A 26698-nucleotide genomic window follows, 5' to 3' on the forward strand; every position below is an offset into this window, starting at 1 on the left:
GAAGATAAACAGCAAAACTACCGACAAAGTTGTATAGGAGACCTCCTGCTATCACGCTAAAGGGTATTCTTTGTTAAGAACGTCTGGACCTCTGCCCCAATCCATGCCAGACTTGTCCCGTGCTTAGCCATCAGTTGCTGATTTCTGAGAACAGGACTCAGACCTAAGCCCCTCTCTCAACTACACTCAAAGGTGAGATTTATTCAGGACAATGAGACATTGATTTCCACACCAAGACACTGTTCCTTTACTCCCAGGTACCCCACACACAGGTGGCTGGCGATGAGGAAGGGAGCTTGCCCATCCCATTCAAATGACAAGCTCCCCTGGATCTTCTGGGCCAGAACCAGAGGTTCTCACCCTGAGATGATTGTAAACCTAGTGCACAGAGTCCTACCATTCTAAGGGCTGGATTCACAGCTTTCAAACACAGAATGTGATATTTTTTTAAGTTCGGCTCCTACAATTCTAGGATTCTGGTAAAGAGGGGAGTAACATTTCCAGCCCATATTTTGTTTCCCAAACAAATCCAACTAGACCATTATTAAAGAGAACTTTAATGTGCTGATTGAGATATGGTGTATAAAGAACTAACTAAATGTAATCAATGCCACTGATCATTAAGGCTAATGGCCATTTTGGGGAGTGTTCCACCTGGAGGGTGAAGAGGAAGACTCGCTTCTACCAGTGCTCTTTCCACTGGGCCTCGGAGCCTGGAGGGCTTGTTGGGTTTGACAGATCAGGGTGGAGGCGAAGCTTAAGAGGGGCGTTTGGTGGGTGGTGTTGGTAGGAAGCTGAGGTCATAATTGACCAGGTAGCCGTCATTGTAGACATACAGCTTGTGATCTGTGGGGCAGTAGTTGATGCCCTGCAGCGTTTCCAGCATCTTATCCAGCAGGATGCTGAGGTGGTGCTCCTGCCCAGTGGTGGTATCAAAAGCATAGAAGATCTCCTCCTGGCGGGTGCTCAGAGAGCGTAAGGCATAGAGCACCCCGCAGGCCATGAAGGCTCCTGACAGGGCTGGCTTGTACTGGCTGGTGTGCCAGGTTTCTTCCACATCTAGGGTGCTGGGATTGAGGCGACTCACAACCAGGTTGCCCTTGCTCTCTTCTGTAGCATAGAGCACCCACAGCCCCTTCTCATCATTGGCAAAATCTAAGTCCTTCCAGGGCACACCAGCATAGGAGAAGCGATTGTTGAAGGTGGCGCCAGGCAACGGGCGCCGCAGAACCAGGATGTTGGAAGAAAGGTCCACCTTGGCTATTTCGCTTGTGCCATAGAAGTTAAAGTACATGAAATTCTTGTACACAGTATTGCCACTGCCATCACCATAGCCCATCTTCCACTGCTCATAGTTCTTCTGCAGTGCCAGGTCGTCATAGGACCTGTGCAGTCGGTAGAGGTCAAAGTACCTAGGCCAAGTACCACACCAGAATAATCATCAGGTGAGAGAAGTGGGGTAACAGTGTTATTTATAATGGGCAGGCTGTTCTAATAAACAATGGGGGCTTTGGGTTCAAACAGAATTGATATATCACCTTTATTTCTTTAACTTACAGTATACTCAGAGAGAATAATACTTGTAAAAGAGAACAGTAACAGTATTAAAAACATCAACAGGCACTCTGCATGCATATGTCATTTCATGATAATAAAGTCACTTTCAGATATGTTTCATCCCCACAGGCTAGAAGACTGCATCTCAGAAAGGCTAAGTAACTGGCTCCAGGTTAATCAGCTCATAAATAAAACTGGTAAAAAAAAAAAAAAAAAAATTCCTTCTTGTCAGGACTGAAACGATTCAAATAAAATAATTACTAGGGTCTGCCAGTGTAGCTCAGTGGTTGAGCGTCAACCCATGCACCAAGAGGTTACCTGTTCAATTCTTAGTCAGGGCACATGCCCGGGTTGTGGGGCAAATCCCCAGTAAGTAGGTAGCCAGTTGATGTTCTCTCTCATCGATGTTTCTCTCTCTCTCTCTCTCTCCCTCTCTCTCTAAAATCAATAAAAATTTTAAAGAAAAAAGTAATAATTACTAGAGCATTTGTCTCAAAGTAAGTAATCAACAAGTGGTAGCAATTCTTTTTCCTTCATAATGAATAATCTTTTTTTCTTAGACCTTGCTGCATCTCACCTGCCCTTGAGACTCAAGTGTCCTGTAGTAGGACAGAGTTCTGAAGCTGGATTCAGGAAGATTTATGCCCAGAAAGTCACTTTATAAAATCCCTTAAATTATTCCTGGCTTATCAGTATTGCCATCTCTTAATATTGGGCAGTAAGGCACGACTTACCCACAGAGATTTTGAGAGGATTTTAAAGCAAAAGCATGTGCATGTGTTTTGTATGTTAGAAAATATCTATAGGAATTGGGAAGCATTGTTATCAGCAGAAAGCTAATTTTTCGGAGATAAACTTCAATTGGGGCTCTTCAATAATTGGTTCAACCCATGCTCACCCCTCCCTCTATAACCTCCTATCATTTGAGTCTATGTCACACTTCTGTGTACTGACTTAAAAGACCGTGTCCATGAGTTGTGTCTGCCTTCCTAGGCAGGCTGCCAGTTTATTGAAGGGCTCATTCCCTACCCATTGACTCCCTGAGCCATTCTTTCACAAATATTTATCTGCAACTACTATGTTGTCCACACTTTTTTATGCAATTTTATGTGATAGTCTCATATATTTAATTACTCTTGTGTTACAGCTGGCTAAGAGTGGTTCTGAGATGTTCATTCACAAGGTCACTTCACCTAAGTGGCAGTGCTGAGATTCAAACTCAGATCTATTTGACTCTAAAGGTCAAGTTTGGTCAACTTTATCCTCTGAACTTCTGAACAGAAGTTAGGATTCTGAGGCTCAGGTATGGAAGAGTTTATTCTAGAGATAAGATCAGGCTAAGAATAGAACTAGCTCTAGATTTCATTGGGATTAGAAATTTCAGACAGTGACTCTGTGAAGGAAGTTTAGGGCAGTCTGAGCCATCCTTAACCCATGAGAGGAGCACCAGACGGTACCCTGTCAGGCCTAGACTGTTGGCCCAGGGGCATACCTGAAATACAAGGTGCCGGAAGGGGGCCACAAAGAAACCTGTTAAGGTAGGGTAGGGAACATTTGGAATAAACCTGGCTGCAGAAGAGAAATCAGCCTGGACTCACCTGCCATCTGCACGCAGAGGAGCCACCCAGTAGAGGGAAGAGGATGAGTTGGGTGCTGAGTCTCGGCCCCAGGCTCCTGCCTTGTAAGGGAAGCCTCTCCAATTAAGCTGCACCACAAGGGGTCTGCTGACTTTCTGGAGGCCTCCATGGGCACAAGAACCTAGAGAAGAGGGCAGGCAAGGTATGAGCTAGGTGTGAGGTACATGACCCACAGAGAGCAGAGTATAAAAGTATAATAACCGTGTGTGCACTTGAATGTATGTCCATGCACCTGAGTGCATACATAAGTGCATAAGCAAACGTGATTGTGCATGAATGGAGACTAGTATGTATGTCTGATTATAGGTGTATTTACATGTCTATGTATGTGGCTATGCCACTGTGTGAGAGAACAGCATCTTGGTCTACATCCCTTAGTGATACACCAAACAAGGAAATAATGACTTACTTTACATCAGAATCTTTACTGCCCCTCAGTGCACTATAACCAACCGTACATGCCCAACCCTGTCATTGGGGAGATGAGTTCTTGGGAAATTCCATCTGAGTCCTCACCTGGGGGTAGGGGTGAGCCAGAGTTTCTGGAGGCTGCTTTTTGCTCCATCTCCCTTTCACACTCACTTAGCCGGCTCTCAAGGACACCCACTTCCTGGCGGAGAGCGTGGAAGCTGCGCTGGTCAGTGTCAGCCAGAAGCTTGAGTGTGAGGCTGGCGTTAGCCACCTGTGGAAATGAGACGCCAGAAATGCGGGTCACTGAGTGTCCTTAAGAACTGAACTCAGGTGCACATATTTCTCAGCTCAGGGTCTTCTTCCCCAGAAAGAAGTGATTCTGGAAATGGTAAAATCTCTGACTAGATAAGACAGGAGGCCAGGAAGGGGAGAGAGAGTCTTCAATCTATCCACATACCTGGCTCTGGAGCTGGTAGAGCAGGTCTCTAGCCGCACTAATCTTTCCCTTAGCTGCAAGCTGAGCCGCCAACTCCTGTGCTCCCTCCAGCTCCAAGCGCAGCAGGTTGAAGGCTGGGGACTCATAGGAGACAGCAGGGACAGTAGGATTCCTGGACTTCAGGGCGCCATTCATTTCTAAGATCTGATTATCATAATCTTCAAAGGCATGTGAATACTCACTGACCTGGGCATGGGGGGATGGACAAGCAGTTACCCCAATCCTCAACAGCTATGGTCCTTTCCATCTACGTATACCCCCCTCCCAGTGCCACACAGCCTAGAAAATACTCTCATATCTGTCACTTATTTCCTTCCATTAACAGCTTTGAGATGAGCATTAGCATTTTCTCTATTTCACAACTGAGAATACCAGCAAGAAAAATGTATTTCCTTTTCTATTTAGAGCCCCACACTCTCAGGAATGGTTTAGTGAGTGAACAAATAAACGGGCTTCCAGCTTCCAGCTGCCAGCCTGGCCCCATCCACCCTTCACCAGGACTCCGCCAGTGGCCATGGCGAAAGCAGCTGCCCACAGCACACTACTGACACAGCATTTCTGTGTGCTCATCCTTACTCAGTGTCCATTCCAACCTCAGGCACCTGGCCCACACTTCTCCACAGATTGTCCCTATTTTAACTCTTCCACTTTGACCCTCTCCTGCCTCCTTTTCACTGTTCAGCTTATTTTCAAGCTTTTTCTTGTGGTCTACCCTCTTCCCATCTCCCAGTGAATCCAAACTCACTAATTTACTTGTTGATGTAGGAAGCTCCCCCTATATCAGCCTCTCTGTTACTACCCCTGGGGATTAAAAAAAACTACCTAATGTTCACATCATGCTAAGGATTCACCTCAAAGATGAGGGCTGTGCTTCCCTCAGCTCCTTCTTTACCCCCAGAGCTCATCCCCATGCTAGATCCCGTGCTGCTTCCTGTCTGGGAAGCACCAGCACTCACCCTGGACAGCTCCTGCTTGTACTTGTCCAAGAGTTCCTGGGCTGTACGCCGTAGCTGTTCCCTCTCTTTCAAGGGGATGAGGTCGTTGGACAGGTACACCACACAATGGCATAGGCCATCCTTATCCACGGTGCCTGGCACAAATCTTGCCACCTGCAAAGTTATGGTTACGGGCATGTTAAGCGTATATGTTGGAGCACAATGCGCTCTTTGGCAACAGGAGGCAGAAGAGGCTAACCCTGCTCTGGGGTGCCTGAGATGAGCTCTGTCTCCACAAGAGGCTGTTCTCGGCTGTCTGGGCATTCTTCTGCTGTGGGTTTGAGTGACCCTTGCCTTGACTCCTCAGAACTGAAGCCACAGTTCCTACTGGTAGGGCCATCCCTTCCCTACCTCATCTACTGACTGAATCTGGAAGCAGATTTTCCTGAATGCTCTGTGGGAGAGAGGAGAGCTGCTCTAAAGAGGCTTGTCCGAGGGCCAGTCTAGGGGCTGCAGTTCTGTGCAGGAACCCCCCATGCAGAGATGTAGTAGATCCCCACTGCTTTACTTTGTCTTGAAGACAGCAGGTACAGAGGCTTCCAAATTGTCAAAGAAAGAAAAGTTAACATTAACAGCACCATGGAGCCCCAGAGTCTGGACTGATATGGAGCAGTCACAAAAACATGGCACAGTAGAGCTTGTTATCCACATTGTACCATTGAGAACCAGAGGTTCTGAGGATTTTTAAAGATATTTTACTGAGTCACGTGGTGAATAAGTGATCAGGCTGCAAGCTGCCCACAGGTCTCATGCTTGTTCTACATCCTGTGTTTATGCTCCTAGGGGGCTGCAGAGCTCCCAGACGTGTGGGTGGGCGTGCAAGGCAGGCCAGCGGCGTGAGGGTGGCAGGCAGCGGCTTCGCCTCAGCTAACTCGAGTGAGCAGGGAAAGGTTCTAGAAATACGAGATGCATGATGTGGGGTCTTCTCCTCTTTACCTATAATCTCACTCATAAACCCACTGATTCCAGAGCCAGACTGCCTGAGTCTACTTCTGGTTCTGTGCTATTAGGTGAATTACTCTGTCTGTGTCCCAGTGCCTTTGCACGAAATGAGGATACTCATGTTTTACTTTTGGAACTATAAATATATGTGGAGTTTAATTTGTAAAGACTTTTACTAGCCTGTGGTTATTATAATTAGTTATTATAGACTCTAAGTTACTAAGACTCTCATTAGCCTGTCCTTTATGATGACGCCCCGTGTTCAGCTCCCTGTTCCCATCTCGAAGCTGGATGAGCCAGCACTGGATTGAAGACTCCTTCCCAAGCTGATGATTAGGCTCATGGCACCTGCTGGGGTTTCTTTACAGAATCTCCAAGAATTAAGGTATGTCCCTGGTCCTTCTCTGAATAGTCCACACATCGCCCCTGTGGCCCTGGTAGTTAATCTGGCTTCGTCTTCAGCCTACTGCAACTCCAACCCAACAGTGTAGTTTTGGAGAATAATGGAGCACAGCTCACATGCTTACAACAGCCCAGACTGACCTCCCTTAGCTCCAGCACCCGTAGCACAGGTAAAGGCTGCAGACTTCTGCATAAAATGAAGATTCATGACGAGCAAGTGGGCATCCCAGAATCATTTCTCTCTCTTTTATCTCTGTTTTTCTCTCACCCTTTGCCCACCCAAGCCCAGGGATCATCAGAGTAGGCAGGGTACTCCATCCTCCTTCCATCCATCCCTCTCCACCTTCACTCTCTCCCAGAACCCGGGATTCTTGAAAAGAAACAGAGCAGTGAGGGAAGCCAGTCCACAGCACACAACTATCTCCTTCCTAGCTTGTGATCCCTCCACCATCCACCTGTACCTGAGGCTGTCCTTGGTGCACCAAGGGCAGCAGCAGTAGAGTGGTCAGAAGGGCTGGGACCTGTTGCATCTTGCATCAGCTGCAGGATGGACTAAGACCTCTGAGTTCCCTTGGGCTTTTTATCTCTGGTCCAAGTGAATAATCTCACCAGGAGGGGCACAGATTTCGACATCTGAACAGACTGAGAGTGGGATGGGGTGGGGAGAAGGTATGGGGGTAAGGGGTGGGAGAGCAGGGTTGCGACAGACCGGTGTCTGCAGATAGGTTTCTCACTATAAACAGGGTCTTTCTCATCCATCCCCAAGCTGAGATCTGCCCTTGTCCTCCTGGGCCCCCCTCTCCAAACAGATTAAGGCAAACCTGATACATCCTGTGGGGGCCTTGGAATGGTCGCTGAGGGATTATGGTTGTTCCCTCCACTTTGAGGGAGAAAATACTCTAGGAGGAAATGCAATCCTACCTGCTTCATCTTGAGGACAGAACTATTAACTTAACCACGTGCCCTTGGGTGAGGGCCAAGCTGTATATCCAGGGGGGTTGCTTCAACAACACTGTACTGGTCTACTCGCTATGTGCCCAGCCTCACCCCTAGAAACGTGTGTCCTCCACTGTTACAGGCTTTCTAAACAGTTCCATCCCACCCCACTATTCAAATGTAGCCCCCAGTTTGAACTCCCGATGCCCACAGCTTCCAGCGTCTGCCCTTCAGGGAAGTCCCCCCAGTATCTGCGAACTAGCCTCAGGAGCCTGTTGACCATCAGTCCTCTGGCTCCCTGCAGAAAAGGAAGAGTTTGGGTCCTGAGTTCTCTATCAGGAGCCACAGTTCAGTGTCCCTGGTGCTGCTGTTCATCCTAAGTACTTGGCAGGCAGTGGCCAGTCTCACACCCACTTAAAGGCCGAGGTGAATGGCAGACTTTCTGTGAAGCCTGTGTTGCCCTCCCCATTTCCCGTTGAGGAATTTGGTCTTTGTAGCTCAACTGTCTGTCTCCCTTATTACTTCCCGATTTCTCACTGCCCCCTCCCCAACTTCAGATGTTAAGGACAATCAGCATAAAGGCCTTCTGCTAACGTACCGCATCCTCTAGGGTCCTTTTCCCAACACATAATACCTGGTTAAGACAGGCATATGAAACCTGTACTTCTAGGGAAAAGGTCCGAGAGCTTAGGTGAATGTATGATTCCAAGGAGACATGCCCTATGCTCTGTTGGGAAGTCAGTGATGAGATATTTAACTTTATCTGGTTTTAGAGATTTGCACCCTCTTATTCTCTGCCCGAGGCCAGGGATTCATTCTTCAACTCCTCTGGCTTGGTCTTGCTGTGACCATGGGGTCCAGAGACAACACAGAGGTCAGGGAGATAAGAAATGAGTTGGAAAACCTAAGCTGCATGAAGTTGGAAACCTAACCAGAATCAGTGTCCACCTGGGTGTTACTAGAAATTAAGGATAGGGGGAGTAGAGGGGAGGAAGGGTGTAATTACAGGTAGAGCATGAAGCATAAAAACTGGTGCTGGGGTCACCTTCCTGTGAATTGGCAGCTAAAACTGGTTAGTGGTACTAGTTGGAATAGCAGGAGCAGTCTCAGGGTCTGAGCTAAGTGGGTAAATAGCTTAGGGAGGCAGCCATGGTGTTGTCCACTGCCTTCCCTCCCAGAGCCTACAGTTCTCCCTTATTTAGGTATTAGCTACAAAGGCCAGAAACCGGTTTCTAGAGCTGTGTTCTATTCTATTCACATTTCCCCAGCCCCTTCTGTCTTCATCCCCTCAGCAAACATGGAGTCTCTGCTGAGTGTCACACACTGTACAAAAGGCCCATTCAGAGCCACCTTTCACTCACCTGGTTCTGGCTAGACAGACTAGTGGAGGAAGACAGGATCCTTACCTCCCAGGCTGTGTCCTGGGCCTCCCTGTCTGACATGTTTCAAGCCCACCCTGATCTATATTTGTGCGATCTATGTACATCTATGGAGATCAATCTAGGGTTAGAAAGTAGTCCAGGCATAGAAGACCCAGGCAGAGAGAGGCCAGTTCAATGCGCATTCTGCCCCCATGGTGGGAATAGAAGTCGGGTGAGCATAGCACTATCTGTTGGCCGATGAAGGCGATGAAGACGACAGGGGGCGCTATGATGCCTTGGTTAGAGCTCTACCCCATGGGTCCTGCGGCACTGCTTGGCCATCTGAGAGCACACACAGGAGAAAATAGAATGCCCGTTCACTCCCCTGGGAGGCCCTCTCAGGGCCCACGTCCCTCGCTGCTCCTGCCCAGCAGACCAAACCAAGCGCCTGAGCCTCTGAGCAATCTGCTGGGTCCGCACTCTGTAAACCACAGGAATAAGGGCAGGCGGCACCACCACGGAGAGGTCGGCCAGTAGGATGTGGGCATGGCTGGGCAGTGTGTGGCGGCCAAAATGGTGAGCCAGGAAGGAGAAGAGAGCCGGTGTGTAGAAGAGAGTGATGCCACAGGCATAGGACTCTCAGGTACTCAGGGCCTTGCGGAGGGCGCCACGAGATGGCAGCTGACAGACAGCCTGGAGAATGAGGGCGTAGGAAGCATCTATGAGCCCTAGGTCCAGGGCGGGAGAGAGCAGTGTGGTGGCCCGTCTGAACCAGATGTGGGGCCCGTGTCACCTCATGCCGGCGGAGCCACACGCATGTGCTCACAGTGGGGGTGGGACTGCACCCACTGCCCGCAGTAAGGCATTCTCTGGAGCAGGACCACAGGGGGCGCTATGATGCAACCACCCTGAGTCACAGTCTACCATACATTCAGCCACCGTATCTACCACACGCTGTGTCGGCAGTGCCCCATAGCACAGAGGCTGGAGATGGCCACATAGTGCTGCACAGCCATGGCGAGCAGCACCGAGGACTCAGCAATGAAGGCCACATGGGCGACACAGAGCTGAGCTGCGCAGGTCCAACGGAGATCTCCTCTGACAGACGCCAGAGCCAGGGCTGTGGGCAATGTGGATGTGGCCAGGAGCCCCCACAGATGGTACATGGGCGCCTGGAGTGTCTTATCAACTGCCACGAGCCCCAGCGGAAGGGCATTCCCTGCCAAAGCGGCCATATACAGCAAGCATAGAAAGCCAGGCTGCAAGGCCTGCAGCTGCGATAATCCCAGCAAGACAAAGAGCCCAGGCCCTGAGATGGGCCCAGGCCCAGAAGTGAGCACAGTCTGGCTGAAAGCAGGCAGTGTGCGATCCAGCTCCAGCTCCTGGCTCCGCCTGGCTCTGTGCCTCCCTGCAGAGGTAAATGGAGGCATGCAATAGCTCTACAAAGACTTTAGATGGGTGGGAATGGGGACCAGGGCCTCCGCACTTACTGAGTGCCAGCTTTCTGCCAGACACTGTTCTAAGAAGTTTGCATATGCTGACCTACAGAGTTTCTGTTTTTCTTGTTTTTTGGGTTTTTTTTAGAGAGAGAAACATTGAGTTCTTGTTCTACTCATTTATGTATTCATTGGCTGACTCTTTTATGTGCCATGCCTGGGGATCAAACCTGCAACCTTGGCATAGGGGGATGACTCTCTAACCAATTGAACTACCCAACCAGGATCTGTCCTACAGACATTCTAACAGTCTGTGGGTTTGCTAATGTTCCTATAGGGTGGATCAGGAATTTGTTTCTGAGAGGTTAACAGTCTTAACTCCAGGTCATACATCTGGGAAGTAGAACCAGAATGTGTATCCACAGTTTTCTCCAGATGTCTCAGCTCAGGCTCATGGGACAGTGCAATGTGCTTTTCCTGATGACCTGTCCCGGATGGTGTTGGTCATGTTACTGAAGCCTAATCCCTCTAACTGCCATCCAGACTCTGTGCTCCCTCCACCCTGGGGGGAGAAGCCAGGCAGAGGGAGGAAATATTCAATGGCTGTCTTCCACTCCATTCACCGAGGAGCTCAGACAAAGCTCCTCTTCTAAGATCCTTTTCCACAAGCCACTTTGGACTCACTCTCTAAAATATCTCAGTCCCCTCAGACTGTCCAGTACTTTTTCCCAGCTGCCTATGTCCACTGACATCCCTCCCTCCAGCTTCGATGCACCCTAGCTCTATGCCCCTGGGTCATAAAACTTGATTCCTCCATTGACCAGTATAGACATTCATGTCCTGACTCAGATTCGTGGCTCTTTTCCTTCTGTCCGTGGTCCATGGGAAACCCTTTGAGTTATACAGAACTCAGTCTGGGCAAGTTCTGATCCCACTGAGGGAACAGCAGAGCATCCAGGTTGGGCTGCAGCAGAAGTGACAAGGGCCAAATGCCACAGTATCAGTGAACTGGTGATCAGGTTAAAATGGTGGAGACAGGAGGGCCATACTTAACTGGGTTTAAGTGGGTAAAAAACAGCCTGGAAGAAGGGTTTCCATGCTCCACCTAAAGACCACAGTTGTGTCCTTGAACTATATGAGATACAGCACCTGGTATTTAAACCTGGTCCTAGGGACTGAGGAGCCCGGGGCCGGTGAGCAGAGAATAGGGTCTGTGGCCCTGGATGAAGCTATGAAGGTTTTGTGTGTGCCCCAGCTTCTCTCGCACATCCCCACACTTAGACTCTTCAGTGTAGGGTCAGGTAATAAACCAGGCTAGACTTTTCTACATGGAAGTCTTATTGGTTTAGAAACCAGAGCGTCTTTCTGAAGGATGAGGCTTCACCGAGTCATGGGGCCTCTCTCACAATGGGAGAGCTTATGGGCTCCTCTGAACCCTGGGAATGTTCTGCCAGGGCCAACAGGGCAGGCCCAGCCTTCACAAAAGAAGGAGGATATGTCAAACTCCTCAGAGCCTGAGAACGTCTCTCCCAAAACCACAGGGTAAGCACAACTGTACCCAGGCAGGGGCCCAGTAAGAAAGCCCTGTGCTCAGGGGCGGGGCCCTACTAGCACACTTCCTCTTGGCAGTATTCCGGGGACATCTCCTCTGTTTCCCCCATGTTCACAGCCCACACTCTGCGCCTTCCATTTCCTCCCATAGGCCAAATGACAAAGGAGAAAGAGACTGAGACCCACTTCCCACCCTCCAGAATCAGCCTCTGTTCTGTGTTCGGTTCTCTATAGGCACAGCTGCACCCTTCTCATCTACCTGCCTGCTTTGCTCTCCCTGCCTGCCCAGTCCCTCACCTCAACTCCAGGCCCAACACTGCCCAGCTTTCTCTGTAGGCCAGAAGTTCAGCACAGGATACATGAGGGAGAAGTAAGGTAGGTTCTCTACTGTCCTTGAGCTCCCAGGCCCTGGGCTGTCTCTGAGCTGTGGCTTGGAGCCTTCAGCTTCTCCTTAGTGATGATGCACTTCAAAGGGGTCACACTCTCCTGCACCCCTCTCTATGATCAAGAAACTGATGTCTAGAACAGATGGGGTCATGTAAAGCTGGGACCAAGAACAAGAGCTCCTGGATCCCAGTCCAGGACTGGGTCCTCTCCTGAAATTTTTGCCTTGTTCATCAATTGACAACAATTTTCTTCTGGACAGAAGAAGTTGCCATTACCACTCGCACAGCTTTGGAAGCTCTCCTTACCCCTGGGTTCTTTGGGAGAGTCCTCATTCCAACTCCATTCACACTGCTTCTTCCTGGCATGAGTTTTTGGGGCCACTGGTGGTCCACAGACCTGCACAAACCAGTCATAGACTGTAACTTGTCACCCACTATCTGCTACCTCCTCTCCACAGGGTTCTGAGTCAGAGCTCATCGTCTCCCTCTTCTTCTTCTGTTGATCCTTCTCAGAGGCGCTGGCTCCTCAGAGACATTCTGCTCAGAGTGGCTCACATATTCTGTCCTGCCTAAGGGACCCAAGGGACGAGGTGTTCCCTTCAGGAAAGAGGAGAACATCTAAGAACATATTAAATGGGAAGCATTATGGGGAAAAGAAGGCATAGGGAAAAGAGGTCAAGAAATGAACTCAGACAGCACTCTTTGTTTGTTATGTTATTTGAGGTGGATAGATTAATCATGCTGAACCTTGATATAAACAGAATATGTGGTCCCCACCCTGATTTGGGAGGAGGTAGGCATGACAGGAAAACATGGTTTCAGGTTACATTTTTCTTGTTTTCGTTTATTCTTACTTAAGCACAGTGGTTAAGATCCAGAATCGGCTCTGAAGCCAGATCGTCAAGGTTGAAACCCTACTTCTGCTACACATAAACTGTGACTTTGAACAAGATACTCAGTTTCTCCATACCTCCATGCCCTTACCTTTAAATATGGATAGTAATAAACACATCTACTTTACAAGAATATTGCAAGGATAAATAAAATAAACTATGCAGAGCAATTACATAGAGCACCATAGTGCCTGAAACAGTCAATGCCTAACACGTGTTGAACAGTATTGTAATTATTGTTTCTAGCACTTTTATTACTCCTGGAACCCAGTCCTTTTCCCCAAAACTCTTAGTTCTATGTTTCATAATCTTATAAAAAGAAATCCTTTATTATATCTTTAAAAAATAAGGTGATTTGGAGACTGAACTAAGGTTATTTGAAAGCAGAATGATCTCGAGTTTAAAAAAAAAAATGCCTAAAAGGAAGGCTGTAAGATTCAGATGTGATCTGATAAGACCAAAGAAAGGACTTCCTTTGCCAATAGACCCGAGAAGAGTAGGTTGAGTATCTAAATGAAATGGGGAATTTGGTAGCTATTCCCTGTTCCCAATACTGAACCTCCACCCCTCCACGTTATTCTGACCTCAGGAATGGTGAGACGGAAGAAGGAGTTGATGATACCTTAGCTCCAGTTTGCAAACTTAACAACCACCCTAGCTCTTTACTACATGGTCTCCTTGGCACCCCAGAGGTTTTCTCTAAAAATAAGTCTGAACAACTCATTTCCATCAAGATGAATAGGCTTCCTGAAATATCACCTCGAGCATGAGCACGTTCAGAAGAACCTTCAGTGTTGAGCTCAATACAGAATAAATTCAGGTATGAAATGGGGAGGAGACATTTTCAGGAGCACCAAACTGTGTCTAGGGTGTGATTGATCTTGGCTGATAAATTCCTGCTGATAGGACAGGAGTCTCTCACCTGGCGGCTGTGCAGGTGGGATTAAAGGTGAGTAATGGGTATCCAGCCTCTACCTACCCAATGCTGCTTTAGTCTCTGCCACTCCAGCCTGCCCATTCAGCAGTCAGTACACCAGGGACCTAGGAGATCCAGAAATGCTCCTCTACTTAACTGGGAGAGAGCAGGTATGGGTAAGAAGGATTTATGGGTCTCTTCTCTGAGTTCCTCAGGATGGCATGAACCCTGAGCCTCTGCTGAAAGGAAGGACCTGCTAAGTGGCAGATGTGAACTGTTAATGAGGAATTAGCTGAGGTCTGTGGCCACCTCTGCTGACTTTCCTGGTTCCCAGATTTATATACCTGGCACACTCAGGACATGGGGAAAGGTAGAGACTGAGCAGAGAAGTCTGTGCAGAACCACTGAGGTGACAACAACACATTCAGATGGAGACATAATTCACTCCAAGGACAAACCCAGTTGCCATCTAGAAATGGACAGTCATTATTTAGTACTGTTTCTGCCCCCTTAGCTTTATAAAGAAGCAAAGCAACTCAGTGGAAAGAGCCTGGGCCTTTGAATCTGGCAGACCTGGGTTTGAATCAGGTTCCTCTACTGTATAGCCTTGTTCAAGTACCTTAATTCTTCTAAATTTAATTTTTTTTTTTTTTTGTATGATGAGGATTAACGTATCTTCCCAAAAAGGTGCTTTTGAAGATCAAAGTAATATACATAAAGCACCTAGTTGAGTGCGTTGAGCTCAGGAGAATTAACACAACATTCTTCAAGGTAGTGTGACTTGGAAAGAGTCAGCTTGAAGACAAACTCTGGCATCTGAGATACCTGCTGGACACACAGGGAGCAACTATTGGACCCTAATAATAGACACAGTTTCACAATATCACTCTTTCCTCAAAAAAAAAAGTGCTCTTTTTCACTTAGAGGTATATAATAGAATGTGATCATGGCAAATGTTTCACAGTTTATATTTGTTTTTAGGCCTAATTTGAATAAAACTGGGGGGGAGAGCAGTTACACTATCATAAAATAAATTCACAATTTATCAAAAAAATATTATGCAATTGTAATTATGTGTGTTTAATATTCTAGAATAGTCTAAGCCCTTCTCATGTTGGGCCTTTTCTTTGTGGAGTGTGTGTGTGTGTGTGTGTGTCCAATACAGTCTAGAGTGTGTAAAAGCAGTTATTGAGATATGGCCCAGAGATCATAAACAACAAGACCACTGTGCAAATGTGATGATTTATTCCTGAGGGTTTTGAGTAAGGAACCCAATCTGCACTACTTTCTCTGGGGGTACCTGCCCTAAGCAGGCTGCACATTTTTCAATAACAACATGACTTTGCACATTTAGGAACAAGTTAATGATATGGAATTCCAACTCACAGAACAAATCAATAAATAAATAAAGCTGGCAGAGCATTTTCATTGCAACCTGATGAATGCACAGATATTGCTAGCATGATAATTATTTTATCATAGGTACGATTTCAGCATGATAGTGATGTGAAGGAACAATTATTCTTCCAACACTTTGCTGACAAACCCAACTGATTCTAAATTGTATATAAAACTATGGAGAATGCAATGTCAATGATTGTAGTTTAGGGTTTAAGTTTAGTGTAAAAGTATGTTCTGATGGAACAGTGATAGGTACGATAAACCTGCAATCGTTGCCAAGGTCGAGGAGCTTACATCAGAATGCAAACCAAAAAGCTTGCAATGAAAAATGAGTCAGCTAAACTGAATAATATATTTAGTTCTACAGTTAGAATGTGGAATTATAAAGATTAATGAATGAAATTCAAGATTATTCTCTTTATTGTATGATAGCATGAGAAGTCACTAAAAACAACAGTTACTGACTGAAGAAGAATGATGGTTATTATGAGAAAAAGCTCTACTGAGATGTTTAAACTATGGAATGAACATTTAGTATTTCTGGAGAATAATAAACCTTTTCGATCCCACTTCTTAAGAGTGTAAATTGGACAGCCAGACTCTAGTATTTTACTATATTAGGTATTCTTTATATTCTTAACACTTTTATGCAATAGTGAAAAAGTTTTAGAGGTAAATAAGGAAGTTAGAAGTTTGGAAGATTGACGTTTCTACAGAATATTATGACATAATTCATAATATAACATTAGTTTTTTTTGTTGTTGTTTTTTATCTTCACCTGAGAACATTTTTCCTTTTTTTTTTTTTTTTTTTTTTTTGTTCAGATAGAGTGGGAGGAAGAGAGAGAGAGAAACATTGAAGTGAAAAGGACACATCGAGTGCCTGCTACTCGCACGACCCAACCAGGGCTGGGGACAAACTGCAACCAAGATACGTGCCCTTAGCGGGAACCGAACCCAGGTCTTTCTGGACTACCGGCTAACAGTCTAACTGCTGAGCCAAACCAGCCAGGGCATAACATTAGTCTTTAATAAAATAAGTGATGTGCTATATATTATGCATCTGCAAAAAGTCATCACTGAACACCTTACAAATTTAACAATGTTTTGAGTTTTATTTTCCACCAAAACAAAATTCACACATAGAAATTTAAAGATTTAGATTCTATTTCATTGAAAGATCACTTGGCTCTGGCCAGGTGGCTTGTTTGGTTGGAGCATTGTCCCATGCACCAAAAGGTGGCAGGTTTGATTCCGGGTCAGGGCATGTATCCTGGAATGATAATTTAAAAATAAAATATAAAGGACGATCATTTGAATTTAACCATAAAAGGATAAGATAAATTGTTGGAACTGACTACTAATGAAGCACTAAAAATACACAATAAGCATGTAGCTTTGCTTGCCCACTTTTAAATAAAAGAGAAAAATAAATGTTCTTAAAATAATGACATTATTTTAGAATTATCTTTTCCATTCCCATTAATAGAAATTTTGTGAGACAGGTTTCTCTACTGCTCATTCTAGGAAAGCAAAACATAACCAAGCAAAACACATACAAAATGATTTAATTATAGATTTTGCTTACAAGTAGCATTGTCATAAATCCATCTTGTCAGGTAAATTAACAAGGAAGATACAAACTTATTTGATACATTAAAAATGTTTGATATTGCCCTGGCCAGTTTGGCTCAGCAGTTGGCCTGTGGACCAGAGTCCTGGGTTCGGTACCTGCTAGGGGCACATATCAAAAAAGAAAAAAAGTTTAATATTGATATACATGGTATTGTTTCATAAAGTATATATATGTTTTACATATAAAGTTTTTACTCTTCACTCATAATTTGTGTTTAATTATAATTACAGAAAGACAAAATATCATGATATAAGTTCTCTACATTAATCATCTACCTGCACACTTTCAAGAAACATTACATACAATTTCTGTAAACCTTGTACTTTTTCTCTGTTTATTCTAGTTATATTTATTATATTTTATGCCTTTTGAATAAAATAACAAATACTATTTGTATGTTCTATAGTTATTTAAAATTTTTATTTATTTATTTTATTGTATTTTATGAAAGTATTAATTTACAGTTTTTATAAACTTAAAAAAGTAGTCCTTCAAAAGAGCTTATCTAGAGGCCTTTTTCTACATATTTACACATATATGTATATAAAAATTTGTTAGCCAGTGGTTGCCTCTGCAAACAAATGAGCTAATATGATTGTTCTGTGAATCTTTATTCAGTCTTCGGTGTGTCCTCCAAAGGTAAAAGTTAAATATGAAAATAAAATTGTAGGAAGTAAAAAAATTTACATGTATACTATTACATATATATATATATATATATAATATATTACACACACACATATATATACACATTGAAAGTTATTCTGAATGTAGAGTCATATCACATTCTTGAATTAAATACTACCAAAAATAAAGCTTATATTTGTATCCGTCTGTCTGACTCCTATGCCTAAGGTACAATTAGTTTGCAAGAAGAAGTAGAGAATGTGTGACTATTAGCTTTCAAATGCCAACAATAGCACCAAGCTATGAGACAGTTTATAAACCTTATATACTGAAGGCTGGTTTGTGAGCTCCACATTTCTCACTGTACAACCCCCTGAGTAATGCCATCATCACTAGAGACTATTTCCCCCATTAACTTAGGTTTGCAGATCTTTGAAACACAGGGTGTGTCACCTAATCTCAGGCAATCCCTTCTGGTGGCATGTTCTGTTGCCCTTATTCTTGGGCTCAGAGTTTTTGTGTTATTCCAAACAATCACAGAAATGAACTCTTGCAGGAAGTTTTCCTTGACTCCAACAAATGGTTGAGTAGTCTTCTGTTGTGCTTCCCTAATACGCTACAGCAATCATTGCATTCGGTAAAATAATCTGAATAAAGTATCTACAGGTGTGACTTCCTCCTTGGGCTGAGCTATAAACCTCTTCATTGTTTGCCACATGTGTACTTGCTTCACATCTCTACTCCCAGGTATACGTGCTTTTTTCTGCATAACAGGTGCTATGTGAATGTTCCTGGACTAAAATTATGACATACATTATTTACAAATTTATTGGCAAACACGAGGCATTTAAACCTCCAACTGCCCCTTTTTCTCTAAGGCAAACATTATAAACGTTTCATGACTCATTTTAAATAACCTCTTTATTATTCTTCTGAACACAATAACCATGTCTAATTGTTATTGGCATATGGCATCAAGTATGTATGCAGTAATGAGTCTAGGTAAAAGCTGCAGGTATCTGGACAAGATGGGGACAGATGAGATGGCAGAGTGAGTGTGGCTAAAGACCTAAAGAATGATTAGATGTGACCCTGGCCGGTTTGGCTCAGCGGTTGGAGCATCGGCCTGCAGACCAGAGAGTCCTGGGTTTGGTTCCCACTAGGGGCACATACCAAAATAAAAAAAATAAATAAAAAGAAAAGAAAAAACAATGGAAAAGAATGGTTAGATGTGGAAAGTCTAAAAGAAAGGGGCACATTCGTTGATCCCAACTTTCTATAGAATAGCGTTCTAAATTCTTAGGATGGAAAGATAAGTCAATGCCCTTATTGATAGGGTCTTAATATCTTACATCTAATATCTAATATAAAAGATGTGGAATTCACAAAAAGAAAAAGATATAGGATGAGGCAAATTATGTGTGAGAAAATTACTTGCTAATTTTTGTATAATTATTCTTTTTTTAATATATTTTTTATTGATGTTTTAGAGAGTGAGGAAGGAAGAGAGAGATAGAAACATCGATCTGCTACCTCCTGCACGCCTCCTACTGGGGATCGAACCCGCAACCCAGGCATGTGCCCTGACCCAGAATCAAACCAGGACCTCTCAGTTCATGAGAGGATGCTCAATCCACTGAGCCATACTGGCTGGGCTAGTTATTCTTTTTTAATCCGAACTAAAATCATGTAATTCCATTCATGGTCTGACACTGGAACAGAATATTTGTGATCAGTCTCACCAGAAAGAACCACTGGCAGCTAGCATAGTAAATTTGAACTTGAGGGAAGAGCAAAGCTGGGCCTAATCTGTTTTCTCCTCCCATAAACAGTAAAGGGGAGGGAGATTTCATCTTTCTGGTTTTCTCAATTGCGTTTGACATACTATACAATATTAATTTTAAGTGTACAGCATAATGATTAGATTTATATGACTTACAGTGGTCACCTTGATAAGTCTAGCAGGTACCATACATAGTTATTAAAATATAATGACTATATTCCCTATGCTGTGGGGTGGGATAATTTTAATGATGAGCTCAGGTTTAAACATGATGGGTCCTAAATGAGAATGGCAGGGGTAATTAGTAAATATACTAACATAAAGGCTAACATTAGAATAGTATTTTAAAATCTGCAAAGCATATTCATCTACACATTTTAAAATCCTAGTACTGATTCCCTGAAGTAGGAAAGCAGATGCTAACATTTATAAGGAAGATCACATATCAAAACTGAAAAATGGGGTTATCAACAAAGAGTCCATAAAGCCATAGAAAGAAATGAACTCTCCTGGAAAGGGTAGAAAAGTAGTAACTGATAACTGGGCCAAAGATAGAGAGTGAGAGGAGGAAATGGGGACAGTGCTGGAGACAATCCCTTCTTTGTTGTTTTTCTAGGTCACTAAGCTTTCTCGGAAGTCATCGGTGCGTGTCCGTGAATAATCATGGGCTTGAGTTCTTACCAGGATAAAAGATGTATGTACTTCTAAATCTTCTCGGCTCAGACTCTATTTATTTATTATTCCTTCAGTAAACTTTAAAAAATATCAGCTATTGGCCAATTCACGTTCTAAGCAAGATGGAAATAACCAGTAGAGAATAAGGGATAATCTCTTCTGATATTTGTGAGCATTTTTAGCAAGTTGGCAGAGAAAGCAAAAGCCTGACTTAGTCGAATGCAGCTTAATTTAAGACAACTAGAGTTCGTAGACACAATAAAAAAAGGCTCTGATTTTTTTTTTTTTTTTTCTTCCTGTGAAGCCTGGTTTCACAAAAGTGAGGTTGTGTTCTCTGGGAAGAAAAATCATTGAACCGGTGGGCTAGAGATTCTATTTTAATTCCACATTTATGACTTCCTTTCTGTCTGCATTGGAAAAGGTATTTTCACTCTGTGGGCTTCAGTTTCCTCTTCCAAGAATAAGATTTGGATGATTTCAGTCCCACAGTATCTGGCCCTGCTCCTCTTCATCCCTCACCTCATATCCCCGCCTCACTGTGCTCCAGACTGCCCTTAATTTATGTCATGCATTTCTAGCCCATGACTCCGCACTTCTCATCCTCTCTGCCATTGTCCTCTCCATCCAGTTTTAGTTCATCACTTTACTCAGATTTACTTTTTAGTGTTTATTATTTGAAAGCAATAAATATATTTATTTTCTTGATTCTTATGTGTTACTCTTCCCAGGATATAGCTCCATAGAAACAGGGCAGATTCTCTTTCATTATTATTTACCTTCTATTCTGAATACTTGGAATAATGTTTGGATCATAGTATCTACTCAATAAATAATTTCCAAATGAGTGAATAATTTTTAAAACTGTATTGGCAGGATTCTATATATATATTTTTTATCACAACATATAATATTTACTCAGTTCTAATGCTTGTGAGGTTTGGATGCACCTTGCCGTAGATGTTATTTTATTGTAGTGCTGCCTTCCTCATCCCCTTCCTCACTGCAGAAGTGTCTTCTAATGGACTCTCTCTTGCAATCAAGAAAATGCATTCTGTAGATATGAGCTCCTCTAGTCCTCTGGACTCTGGGGTACATTTTTAACATTAGCGTTCAAATGAACTAGCTTGAGGACTCATCTATGTATGATGGTGAAGGAAGCCAAAGTTTTTTTTTAGCACTCGCAATGAGAAATAATTTCCAGATCTCCAATTATTTTCAGGGGTCATGTTCTCCTGGGGAGCTCACTTCCTCAAAGTGGCTTGGAGCCTGGAAGAGGCTTCTCCTCTCCCAGCACCAGTTCCAACCCTGGCGTTGATAAATATGCTACTTCTCTCATTTCCCTTATGACACTGTTCATAGAACTCGTTGCTAACAGCAGACTTGTACTGAAAATGTGTGCAGGGGGCATGGGATATGTAAAGGGAATTACAGTGAAGCATAACATGGAAATATTATAATAAATACCCTAAATCCATCCACTAATTCCCTAAATAAGACATTTCTGATTTATATTTTTACTTCAAGTCTCTGCTTCAGTGTTTTTGTCTCACTTAACACATTTTTCTTATTCCAAAACTGTACATCTCAATTTTCAATTTTTTTTAAGTTACTTAGAATAACTCAGCTCTCTATTTTCATCTCCTTTTTCCTGATCATATCCTGTAGAATCTCCACAAACAATGCATCAAGGAACTTTTCTATATAGAATCATCTCTTTCATAGAGATCATTCCATTTTCCTGGAATGCAAAATTACCCACAGGTAGTTCTTACTTTAAATATCATTTGCTTTTTTTATTTCTTGCTATATTAATATACATTGTGAATTTAGCCCAGTTTTTCCATTATGAATTATTTTGTACCTTTGGTAGAAAACAAAAGTATGACCTTATCTCTGATCTGCTTGGTCTTCACTCCATAGACAATGGGGTTGAGTGCAGGTGGAATAACTATATAGAGGTTGGCAAACATGATGTGGAAAGTGCGAGAAACATTATGTCCAAAGCGATGAGCAAGGATGGAGAAAAAGGCAGGTGTATAAAACATGAGGATGACGCAGACATGGGAACCACAGGTGCTGAGGGCCTTCTGGCGGGCATCTCGAGTAGGGAGGCGAAACACAGCACAGAGAATGAGAGTGTACGAAATGGCAATGAGAATCACATCTGAGATGACCATCATAATGGGAACACAAAAGCCATACCAGATGTTAATGGAGATATCAGCACAGGCAAGCCGGGCAACACCTATATGCTCACAGTATGTGTGGGGTATGATGTGTGTCTGACAGAAAGGCAGGCGTGTGAGCAAGAATACAACAGGCAAGATGATGCAGAAGCTTCTAAAAGAGATGCCCACAGCAATCTTAATGATGGTCTTTGGGGTCAAGATAGTGGTATACCTTAAAGGAGAACAGATGGCCACATAGCGATCAAATGCCATGGCTGTCAGGATGACTGAATCCAGGACAAAGCTATAATGGAGGAAGAACATTTGTGTAAGGCACCCTGAAAATGTAATTTCTCGAGCCCCAAGCCAAAAGATACTGAGTGTTTTAGGAACACCAGCTGTGGACAAGATGAGGTCAGTCATGGCCAGCATGGAGAGAAAGAAGAACATGGGTTCGTGAAGGCTACGCTCCATGGCGATGAGGTAGAGAAGGATGCAGTTTCCCACCACAGCCACAAGGTAGATGATACAGAAGGGAATCCCAATCCACACATGGAATTGCTCCAGGCCTGGGATCCCCACCAGGATGAAGGGTCCTGTGTTGTAACTGCTCAGGTTGAAAGTGACCATGACAGAACAAGATGACACAGGTCCTGAGGACAGAGGGTGGTAAAGGACAGTTAGCGTCACTTGAGTCACTCACTTCCAATCACTCATCATTATTGATTCCTAAAGATAAAGTAATTATGTTATTCATCATCCAAAATAAGAATTTTTGAACTGAATAAAAGTTGATATCATAACAATGGCAGGTCACATGCATAAACCAGGATTGTCATAAATGTATTTGGAATGCACAGTTGTTCTACATAAAGAGAATATCTTCTGCTGATTTAAACAACTTTCCCCAGGCAGCCTTCCAGACTGGCTACAATTATTCTTCTCATTATACAGTATATTCCTAATACAAGTTAACAAACTACAGAATATACTTGCCTCAGGGAAATTACTTGTAACTACCTGGTGACTGGCTCTTAGATTTGTGAGGCCAACAACCCTTCATTCCCATTCAAGAACCTAAATCAGCTTAACAAACACTAGCAAAGTTCTTACACTATGCTAGATAACTCAATTTTAAATTAGAAAAGTTCCCTATAACTAAGGTTCATGAGCCTTTGTGATTGGGGAAAACAACAACAACAACAACAACAACAAAACGTTTTTCAGAACTCTATACACTATTCAGCTGTAAAATAATCTAATCTTTTGTACTTAATGACACTATTATCTATTGGATATAGATTTCTATCCAAAAGAAGGATTGTTTTTCTGTCAACACATATTCTATTAGATAGACAATGGACCCCCATACTTTCTCAGATACACGCTCACACTTAATACTTACAACCACAAACATACTCTGATTTATATTGATATTCTCTCACACTTTTTATCATCACATTATCTTACACATACATAAACTCTCCTTCCCCTTTCTTTCTCTCTCTCTCTCTTTTACTCTCTCTCTCTCTCTCTCTCTCTCACACACACACACACACACACACGCATTGCACACACACCAATAAAATATAAACCAAATATCCTATGGTTGGATTTTGGATTTTGGTACTGCTATTTGTTTTGTAACTTCCCAAAACCTTTACTGAAAGAATTTTGTTTTTAAAGACTGGGTTCCAATACCTTCTTTCTTCCCCAACATAGAATGCTTTTTATAATCTGCAGACAATGAACCATAGAGCAAGCCAGAGACTCCCAAGATCAGAACTAAGAAGAAGCTTGTGATGGCCATACACCTCAGATTCCAAACCTGACAAGGACATAACCCACCTTCAACCTTATATCTACCCCCACTTTTTATCCTGTTCTTAGGCCCAGTGCTCCATACCTTCCATCTCCCAGACCAATACTTATTTTCTCCAGTCCTCTGCTTTTGCCAAATGAGAAACAGGATGCTCTCTTCTTTTCTGTCTGACTTTCCCTTATCTATTAAAAAACAACAACAACAAAAAAACATGCCCTGGTCGGTTTGGCTCAGCGGTTGGAGCGTCAGCCTGTGGACCAGAGAGTCCCGGGTTCAGTTCCCACTAGGGGCACATACCAAACAAACAAACAAACAAACAAAAAACACACACACACACTTTTCTTATAGTAACTCAAACTCTTGCCTACTAAGTCTTCCTAATTCATATAATCTAGGTCTGAGAACACAGTCCCCATATGCTGAGTGTCTATGTTCTCCAGCTTAGCTTCATTTTGGCGATCTTGTCCACTGGGGGCCCAGAGCCCATCTACTGCCAACAAAGAGATCTGATCAGGCTGTTCAGCCTTCATATTGAAACCTCTCTGCGGTGCTGCTCATGTACTTCCACAGTACGTGGAACCAGCCCATAAAATCATATATTTTGAATCACAACTCTTCCAGCTCATCTGAGGACATCCTTCTTTTATACACATGTGAGGAAAGGGCTTCTCTAGCTTTTGCATTTTCACACACTCAGACATAAGAGATGTTTAAACAGTCATTCAGAAGCACTTACAGACATACATGGGCACACATGAAGAAAGTAGGCACTTTTATCCCAGTTTCATAATTTACTAGCTGTATGACCTTGGGCAAGGTAACTTGAATGATATGACCCATGGGTTCCTCATTTTCAGAAAGGGCCAACTATCTAATTTTTGCAGTTATTATGAAAATAAAATAAGACACTCCCCAAAACCATTCTTTAGTGTTGTACTGGCACATAATTAGCATGTAAACTTGTTCTTTTTATTAGATTACATGTTATATCAGCAGTATTATTACTAGCTGTCCAGCCACAGAGTAAAGAAAAGACTCAAAATGGACAGGTGCATAAAAACTAAAAAGAGCACCCCTTGTGCTCAAACCCACAGGCTTAATTCCACTCTTTAGGTTGGGGCTATGGGTCCTTTTCACATGTCTGATACAGAAATTGCCTGAACACCACATACAAGGGCCATTCTTAACCAACTATATAATTGTCCATTTATACTAATCTTTCAGAGTTCATTAGATGGAGCATATATGCAGGTACTGGAGACCATGACCTTGGCTTACAATTGGAAGTTGCTCAGGAAAGAAAGTTATAATGCTTAGTTCATGGCTCCTAGAAAATGAAGCCCAGAGCTTTTCATTAGCTCCCCCTTTCTCTCCAAATCTGAGTCCCAACCACATCCCTTTGAACAGCCAGGACTCACCTAATCTTGGGATAGAGCCAAATAGAGAGAAGAAAGATTGTGTTGACCAACACTCGGATAATCTGTGACAGGGACAGACACACTAAATGAAGAAATAAGTGGAAGGGAGAGGAAGAGACTGATGGGCAGTTTGAGTCCCTCATTTATTTTTTTCTGGCTACCGCTCAACGTGGGGAAGAGATAGGTAGCGAGGGCCTGAGGGACCCTGACACCCTCTCTTCTTACTCTCAAGGGAAGAGTATAAAGAAACTTATATTAACCCTGCCCTTGACTGTGCATTAAAATTGCCTCAGGGTGTATTTTTTGTTTTTTGCCTTTGCATATAAGCTGATGTACCTGTGGGTGTGTGATTGTGTGTATATGTGTGCCTAACTCATCATTCAGGTTTTGAGTTAATGCTCTCACTTACCAAATAAAAGATTTTGGACAAATTTTCTATAAATATGCGATCATCTAATTCCTACCTATTAAGGCTAAGTAACAAATTGAATAGGACAGTGTATGTGAAAATTGTTAACACAGTGCTGGACACACAGTGCACCCATTAAAATGATTAAATGGCCCACTTCAAGATATTCTAATAGTATTTTTCAGAGTGGGGCCCCTGGTTCTGCATTAATAAGCTCTACAAGGGATTTTTCGACTGTTTATGCTTCCCTAGAAGAATATATGTGGATGTGAGCACAAAAACTTGAAAGTGAGGAAGTTGGTTGGAGCCGTCTCTATCCAGGCAGGACTAGAACAAAACGTGCACACTATTTCCTTTGAAAGACTACATGAGGATGTTCCTGTTGGGTGTTGAATGCCTGCCTCTTTGGAACATCTTTGGCTAAATATTCACTTTAACTTTCAAAGTGCCACATCTCAAGCTGTATCCACCTCCCACTCAAACCAGCCCGTTCAGTGCTCCTAAGGTCAGCAACTGTCACCTCACGACGCACATGGATTTTGTTGTTGTTGTTGTCAACAAATTGCATGGCTGCTCTTACATACCCCCTGAATCCATTCTATCCTGTCTCCTTTGCTCAGCTACCATCATGTTACCAAAATTACTCTGTCATTTTCACTTTTGTTGCCCTTAGTGCATTTTCCCCACAGCAGACAGACTACCTTTCTAAAGTAATCATACTCCTGATTATGTTGTTCCTTAGCTAAAATATCATTTTTTTTCTCATCTCAGAATCTTGGCACCTGCTCTTCTCCCTACTTTTATTTATCTTCACCCGATATTTGTGTGGTTGTCACTTTTG

General features: G+C 43.4%; 2 protein-coding genes across 2 annotated transcripts; both read right to left on the reverse strand.

Annotated features, from left to right (window-relative positions):
* Positions 1 to 757: 757 nt before the first annotated feature.
* Positions 758 to 6970, reverse strand: LOC118628583 (olfactomedin-4-like). The gene is made up of 6 exons (XM_036259560.1): positions 6902 to 6970; positions 5058 to 5210; positions 4063 to 4287; positions 3777 to 3876; positions 3156 to 3315; positions 758 to 1412 (listed from the first exon to the last, which is right to left on the reverse strand). Exons 1-6 carry the CDS (start codon positions 6968 to 6970, stop codon positions 758 to 760), a joined length of 1362 nt encoding a protein of 453 aa, XP_036115453.1.
* A 14844-nt stretch (positions 6971 to 21814) lies between these two features.
* On the reverse strand, positions 21815 to 22869 carry LOC118627565 (olfactory receptor 52H1). The gene has a single exon (XM_036257833.1). The coding sequence runs from the start codon at positions 22836 to 22838 to the stop codon at positions 21891 to 21893; it is 948 nt and encodes a 315-aa protein (XP_036113726.1). The 5' UTR covers positions 22839 to 22869; the 3' UTR covers positions 21815 to 21890.
* Positions 22870 to 26698: the final 3829 nt, after the last annotated feature.

The sequence above is a fragment of the Molossus molossus genome, unplaced genomic scaffold, assembly GCF_014108415.1.
Source record: "Molossus molossus isolate mMolMol1 unplaced genomic scaffold, mMolMol1.p scaffold_m16_p_13, whole genome shotgun sequence".
NCBI lineage: Eukaryota > Metazoa > Chordata > Mammalia > Chiroptera > Molossidae > Molossus > Molossus molossus.